Raw genomic sequence first — 7,960 nt, forward strand, 5'->3', positions numbered from 1 at the left:
CCCACGAGCGCAGGCGATGAGCTGCATTGTTTGGGACAGAACGGCACCGCTGTAGCCTTGTTATTATGGCATGTGCCGGGTACATACCTCAGCTGCCTGCAACGCCTGGCTTCTGGAAAATGGCTCTGGGAAACGCTGTCGGTGTATCAGTCCCTTCTGTAAAGGTCATGGTCTTGTTGCCCTTCCCATAAGTTCGCCTAAACTAGTCCTAAGCTGTCACAAAAGCATTTCTGTTTAAGTGTTGTAGGTCTGGTTTAAAACATAATTTCATTCTGCATCTGCTTGCAGGTAGTACCAATCCCCAGAACTATGGCTGAAGAAGGGTGAATGAATGGGGAAGTCACGGTGCACAGCGGTGGCACAATGAGCCAGCGAGCAGATGGGGAGGTGCGTTGGACAAAGCAAACTTGGGCCACCATGAAGAACATCCTCCTTTTGCAGACAGCCAAGTTCAGGGCGTGAGGTCTTTCAGGGGAAGGGAGGATGAATGTTTTGTTTTACCAGGAGTCATTTATGTGCTAGACCAGAAGAGGCTGTGGCTTGGCTGATAAATGTGCCCTGTGGTTTGTGGACAGGAGAGCGTTTATGTTACAAGAACACGCTGGGTCCTATGCCAAAAGGTGCGAGAGACTCCCAAATCTGCACTGCCTTAGTCAAGTTTTCACCTCTGCGTTTTGCCTGGCTCTCTTGCTGCAGGTGGAAAGGTGTCTCTCAGTCAGCCTAAGCCGTGGATTCCAGCAGCACTAGTCAAGGACTAAGAGGCTGTCCAAGCTCAAAGGGAGTGCTGTGCCCTATAGTTAAAAGATTGCCATCAGCAAAATCCTGCACCAAAGCATAATGTGTGTCCTTACAGCGCAACCTCAGCTCCCTCACTTGTGGTCCACGTAGGCATCCACCAGCATATTCAGGGAGCCAGGGTGGGGAGTCACCAGGCTGATCTGTCTGATGCTCTCTGTCCCAAAATGTTTCTTCACGCTCTGTCCGAAGATACAAAAAGTAACGTGTCTGACACAATCGATATGGAGTAGCCTGAAGCGGGGATATTACATAAACTTTTGTGCACGCAGATCTAGTCCACAGTTGGGTAAGCTGTGCTGCTCAGGGACCACATCTGGACCAGTTCGTGATCTCTCAAGTAGCATAAGCATACGTGGCCCAGCCTAGGCCTGCATCAGGCTTGATACAGTCCTACAGTGGAGAATAGGGAACTGACAGCTGAGCGGCACTGCAGAAGCTACCTTGGGGCTGGCGAGGCCAGCAGAGAATGATAGGAATCAATTCCCAGCTGGTGACAGGCTCAGTCTCACGGAAACACTAAATCCATTCCTCAGTCTCTGTCCCTTACCTTACAGATAGTTCGGATTGCCGAGCCCCCCGAGTCAGGCAGAACTAGCACCTGCTTTTGCAGTGCCAGCACACAAACGCAGCAACGTGATTACAGCGTGGTCTATTCATGCTTCACGGAATCAGAGGCTTTCCAGCTGCAGCCATGGACTGATGCAGGATCACATTGCACACACAAATCAAAGCAGGGGAGTGCGTTGTCCTAGGGTGACTTTTCCAGGGGTAGAGTTTTCTAGTTGCTTTGGGTTTTGCAAGGCAACCTCCACCACTGGTCTTTCCAGTGCTTATGGCTACCTTTAAGAGGGACTGTTTTTTGCCATAATAGCAGGAGAAATTGTTAAACAGCAGCTATGATTCTCCTGAAACGTAGTTATGTTTTTGGAATGAGTTGAATTATCCTACCTTGAAGAGGTACTGTTTTCTGCCATAATAGCAGGAGAAATTGTTAAACAGCAGCTATGATTCTCCTGAAACGTAGTTATGTTTTTGGAATGAGTTGAATTATCCAAACATCAATGGAACCATCTTCAGAGTTAAAAAGAAAAAAACCTGATTAAAATTATTTAAATGTACTGTTCTTTGTTCAGCCTTTTTTTTAAATACATAAACATTAGGTTTTAGTCAGAAAAAAACTACTACATGTTAGGTCAACACATTTATGCATACAAAAAACATTTAATTTTCTTTGAAAATACTTGCAAAACCTAAAAACTTCAGGGCATAAGCTCTTCGCAGCTTCTTGTCCAGGCAAGTCTTACTCAGCAAGCGAATTTTTTTGCAGCTGCACCGTAAGATCCCATTGATCCCCAGTGCTGGACGGACAATGAGAGTGGATGGACAGGGAATATCCTCCATCTTTTTCCATTATACGTGAGAAAAGACACAATGCATAAGAGAAGAAAACCACAGGCCACAATGACTATTCAATGCATTGAGGCAGGATATTCACTTGTCAAGTCAAGCAGAGCACCCAGAGAATAATTTTGTTTGGCCCTGAAATGTCAGTGCAGGAATTGGACTGAGCAGGGAAACAGAAAACTCCATGCTATGATCATCAAACTCAAACCAGAGTCACTGTAACACGTGTCAGGAAGGTTGCCTGGATACTCGATATGATTTTCCTCCCTCTTTTTTATTCCAATATTTCCCAGTTCTACATCTTTATTATTTTAAAACCTAAAAAAAATAGGAAAATAGTAAGTCTTAGGTTCTTTTTATTTTCAACTGTGTATGTCAGAGAGAGCTTTAGAACAAGCTAACATTACTGTGGTTCAGGTGTATGCAACTGGTACAGTTCAGTAGTACATGAACAACTCTAAAACAAACGCACCATAGAATTTAAATTACCAAAAATAAACAATAGTAAACTATGTAGGGCAGTAGGTAAAAACAATTACCTTTAGGTCTTGCACACCGGAAGAAAAATACCTAATTATGATTGAAATAATGAACTTCTACTACAGATTATTAAGATATATTACAAAGAAAAAGAAGCTTGAGAAGTTGTTGTCACATTTTGGTTTTGTTCCAGTGATGTACAGTCACATGAAATCTTACATCAGTTCGTCATGAAATCAGCAACTGGTTACTTTAACTACAATATTTCATGAGTTTATAATGGGGGTTTTTGATGTTTTTTTAATTTTTGAAAAACTTGCATGTAAAAACATTTAAAGTAAAATAACGTTGCAGGTTGTTTACAGATTCCTTATGGATTGTAGGAGTAAAAGCAGTCAGGAAGCTGCAGTGTTTTTAACCTTGGTAAACAAATACTGGATTAAAGTGCAACAGTCCTGACAGCACGCCTGCTCTGTGGTGAAAGGAAACCTTTTCCCTTCTGCAGAGAAGTGATGAAGAAATTCAGTGTCAGGCACGTTTCTCTCGGAAGTCAGTGATGGCCTTCCAGAGTGTGCACAGCATTCCGCCTCTGTCAAGAAAAATCATAAAGACGCTCAGGTACAAAGATACTCTCCAGTCTGAAAACATTGCAGTTCAGGTGACTCCTGATTTTCCTCACTCTGGTTTGACCAATGGAATTCAGTGGGAAGGCTGATCAAAGGTGAAGTTCAACACACGATACTCAAAAAGAGAACAGAGTCCTTTCCTGATTACAGTACAGGACAATCTTTCCACTCTTCAGGAGCCTGCTCTCTGCATTTCAGACTTCTGGTCCAAAGGACCTGTGTAACCCACAGCAGACTTCCAACATTATGGAAGCGTCTGTTATGAAAAAATTTTAGCTCCCGTTACTTTTTATTCAGTTAGTTATTTTTTAACTGACTGGGCACACACACGGTGTTTGACAACTTCTGCTGTTTCTACTTAAATTTGGTTCTACAATGACCCACGCACCCGGCATGATTAGGTGAAATCTAGTGTTAGTTGCAGTCCATGAGCAGTGTGATGATGATGATAAAACTACAGAAAATTTTGCTATCTCTACGTTTTTTAAGTAAAAGCAAGGCTCTAACGGGTTATCCAGTGTTTCCAGGTGTAAAGTAAAAGCTTTACCTTAAAATTTTCCCTTTGTTTTCTTTTAATAGAAAAGCTTCTTTTAAAATTAAAACAGTATCAGCTGTTTATCAGGAACGCATCAATATTCAAAGACATACTGGAAAAGTGTTATTTATTTTAAATTAATTCTGCACAGTCCAATGAATAGAGACTTAGTCATTTTCTGTTGTAACAAAACAACAACTGATCAGCACAGTTCATTTAACTGTGAAGCATTACCTCAGTCTCAAACACTTCAGATCATCTCGTGTAACATAGCAGAGAACATCCGCTAATGTGTAGTCTTCGGCCAAGAACTACGAGAAGAGGTTTAAATTAGCATTTTGTTAGAAATACAATCTAACTCTTTAAACTTTATATACCATCCACCCTTAGATATAGAAGTTTAGAAAAAAACCTAAAATTTGACCAAGATGTGGTTCGTGTAACTGATTAATCCACATCATTTCCAGAAATACAGTGAAACTACCTAAGTTTTATACTGTGTACTCCACATCGGCATACCACGATCAGACCAAATCACAACCAGCAGTTAAGACCTACCTTTTCACAAGTGGCACCTAAATTTGGTGTTCTTGAATTTCGAGGAACTTTTGATCTGATCTGTGGGAGTGATAACTACATGCAGGTTTTCCTAAATGAGCTGAAATTCGGAGATGCTCAACACCTCTAGGGTTATATAATCTGCTGCAGAGCAGACCGATCTGCTTCAGCAGATTTCACTTCACCACAGTTAGCTAAGGGGGAACATGTACCCTGTAGCCAAGGTATAATCAGCCAGAACTGCTGCAACACGTAAAGATGCTGAAGCATGATGAACCAAAGCAGTACTGCCTATTTATCAGGACATTGTATTCCCTTTTTCCTAAGCAGAGATAGGAATTATTAACAACACCGTATTTTTATGAAGGCCTTCAAAATATTAATGGCTTTTTTCTATTCTCTGACAACAAATTCATCCCTCAATGTGCTAAAAGGAGGTTTGGTATCTTCCTGCACTGAGTCACAAAACAGTACTGCAACTGTGTCAAAGAGTGAACAGAATCGCCGCTACCTTGTTTATCGTGGCCTCATCAGCTCCTTGAACGCTCAGCCAGTTTATGAGATCAGGGTCTTCGGTCCCTGTGCCAGCAGAATGACGATGACAGACAGACAATCCAGGAATATCTAGAACAAGCATTTTTGAGAACAGGTTTTGTGTTGCCAAAGCAACCTCTTGTCATTTTTGACTGCTGAAGCACTTTTTTCAGTGAGCTTTCCCGACAAGCTTAGAATACCAGTACCCCCATAAAGACAAATGCTGATTACCAAAGCACACACTGAATTACAGTTTATACACCAATCCTCTACTTGGTTAGGGCTACGCTTAAAATACTGTGACCATTGACACAGATGCATTTTCTGTCCTCTTCAGAAAATGACTTCGTACTAGTACAAGGCACAGCAATTTCAGTGTAATCCTTTCCACACTAATCGATTTAATTGAACTGTTCAGCGTTAACTCATACAATTGGTGTGCAGGCAATGCCTGAGACTGGGGATCAGCTGGTTTTGGAAAGCGATGCTTCTCTGAAGCATGTTCCACAGAAACATCAAGCTGTGTCGGCAGGTGCGTAAGCACCTTCAGGGCAGACAGATACCAAACTCCGCTCCCCTCAGTAAGCTTTCAGTTGTATTTACATCTCACCACTCAGATGCTCCTGAATTGTCAGTGCAACAATTGGAACAGTCTGTAATTCAAAGAACACATACCTAAACATACGAGGTTACCCTCTTCAGAAATATTTATTCTGTAGGATATCAGCCTTGTACTCCTCCATATCATCACAATCAAAACCGTGTAAATCGTACCATTCCTTGTACTGTGATTAACAATTTCACCAATTTGTTGCCACATGATATACATTCTTTCTTCAACTCTACCAGAAGCAGCATAATAAAACATCTTTGCTGAGACTGGCTCAACAAAGAGAACAGAGTTTAGCTGCCACTGTCTTCACCTGTAGCCAGTATGAAACTTGTCCTTGCTCTTTCTTCTCACTCACCAATTGGCTGTGACCTAAGCTGTAGGTTTCTGATCTCTTGATCTTTTTCTTCTATAGCTTGATGTAAGAGTACTTGAAACTCTCTCTCTTTTTGAACCAACTCCTCCAATAACCTGTGAAGTAATGGGAAGGAAGTGCACATTTCCTTAAGTGGTTTAAAATTTTCAGGAAGCAAAGATCTTTACTACACTTCAACTGGAAACCTTCTTGACAGAGACAAGAACAGACTTCTTCAGCTTTCAGAGAAATATCCTCTCACTATAGATTTAATACGACCTATATGAAGGCATAAACATTCAGTGGTTCCTAAAGCTATAGCTCTTTGTTTTTTAAAAAAAAAGGCCCAGACACACCAGCCTCCATACCTAAACCAAGGGCTAAACTTTGTGACATAATCCTTTGTAAGGGAAAATGCAAGTTCACATCTCTCCAGCAGGTATTTTCAAAGGTATGGTAAGGGTGGGACTGTGATGAAAATATGGTGAAAACTCATGGCTGCATTTCTTAAATGGGGAAAATATATTCTCATCCACACAAGGGCTGTCCCTTCCTCACACACTAGGCACTTTGCACTTTGTGCCTGTCCTCCTACACTTATGAAGAAAGAGAAGGTAAAATACCTTCTGTCCTCTAAGGAATTACTTCTGAGAACGTCAAGCAGAAACAAATTGAAACCCATGTTTGATTTCACAACACAAACCCAGAAAGAAACACAGGAAGATTCAGTGGTCAGCACCTTTCAAACTGATCAAAGGAAAATCATCAGAACACGATGGAAAATCAGTATGTGAAACTGCTGCAATGTGTTATTTTTGAAAAGGGTTTCAGTAAAAAGGAGGAACTTGTGAACTCTACATATTCAGGAACTTGGTCAAAGAAGCTGGACATAAACCTGTCACTGACTTCCGAGTCTTAGGAAGTTCTGCCTTTAAAGAACTGCAGCACCTTCATCCCTTTCTCCAAGCCTTTGTCAGCCTGAGAACTATGCAATAACTGTTCCATTTTAGTTTGATTTTGTTTCTCTTTTTTTTCCCCATGCTAGTAATTCTTAACAAGGCCACTCTGCCTGAGAATTGTACCCCTACAATCCCCCCCAGCTGGGTTAATTTTAGTGCAGAGGGATAATCTGTACAGATAGGTGTGCAGTCACCTTCCAGTTCATGGATTCCTCCTCTATCCTTTGGGGCCAATAAAATAATCGGCTATTTTCTCTTGATAACTTGCTTGCTGCTTATGCCAGTAAAGCTTTAGTTAATACTGAAACAACTGTCCATGTTATTTACCTCAGAACTTCTGCATGACTGAGAAGATGTGATTCTTTGGCCAAAGGCTTTGCTTTTGTAAATTACTCAAACGCAAAGTGCTCGAAAACAGAACCTCTGCAAATCGATCACTTCTGATGCTACTCTCCATCATAAACATGGCAAGTGAGCCAATCTAAATTATTTGTGTATCAAAGTCAATCTCAATATTTCTCAGTGGTCACCACGAGAAAGAACATGAATTATAACATAGGAACAAAAATACTGATACTTTATTAAACCTAGTACAGTCTAATGAATTACTCTAATTATGGCAAAATTCTTGGACACGTTTAAAAGTAAAGTGCAAGTTAGCTTTTTAATTTAAACTGGAACAATAACTACAAAGAATGTTCTAGCAGCATAACAACTGTCTTACTGAAGACATGCTCTCTTTCTTTCAAGGTCATATTCAAAATTTACTGAGGTCAGTAGGAAATCCAGTGTCATAAATCAGGTGCTGCAAAAGCTAAAATATCTACTTTAAAAAGTCTATCCGGGTATTTTAATGAAAAGAAAACAACATATATAGAAGATTATTCAGATAAAATAATGGAGACAGATTTGCATCTGACATTTTTGAAACAAACAAAACCCCTCAGATTTACAGTGGAATATGTATAGTTCTGGAAAAAGTCCACATCACAATTTCTGGCTTATATCTTCTTTTATACATTTCTCTCCTTTCCCTCTGATGAACAAAATTTACGTAATAACAAGGTAATGCCTGCTGGTAAGCACAGATCTTGCAGCAGG

The 7,960-nt window shown here is 40.7% G+C and overlaps 1 protein-coding gene across 1 annotated transcript in view; it reads right to left on the bottom strand.

Moving 5' to 3' along the window:
• Positions 1 to 2,546: 2,546 nt before the first annotated feature.
• The window catches only part of LOC104497450 (mitogen-activated protein kinase kinase kinase 5-like), a gene marked incomplete at its 5' end in the record, with an annotated part of 20,251 nt that continues 14,837 nt past the window's right edge, over positions 2,547 to 7,960 (bottom strand). Inside the window, 4 exons of the mRNA XM_010140701.1 lie at positions 2,547 to 3,271; positions 4,078 to 4,154; positions 4,913 to 5,025; positions 5,904 to 6,016. Of these exons, the coding sequence (XP_010139003.1) occupies positions 3,211 to 3,271; positions 4,078 to 4,154; positions 4,913 to 5,025; positions 5,904 to 6,016 (364 nt within the window). The remainder of the gene's footprint in view (positions 3,272 to 4,077; positions 4,155 to 4,912; positions 5,026 to 5,903; positions 6,017 to 7,960) is intronic.

This window comes from Buceros rhinoceros, unplaced genomic scaffold (genome assembly GCF_000710305.1).
Source record: "Buceros rhinoceros silvestris isolate BGI_N320 unplaced genomic scaffold, ASM71030v1 scaffold17267, whole genome shotgun sequence".
NCBI lineage: Eukaryota > Metazoa > Chordata > Aves > Bucerotiformes > Bucerotidae > Buceros > Buceros rhinoceros.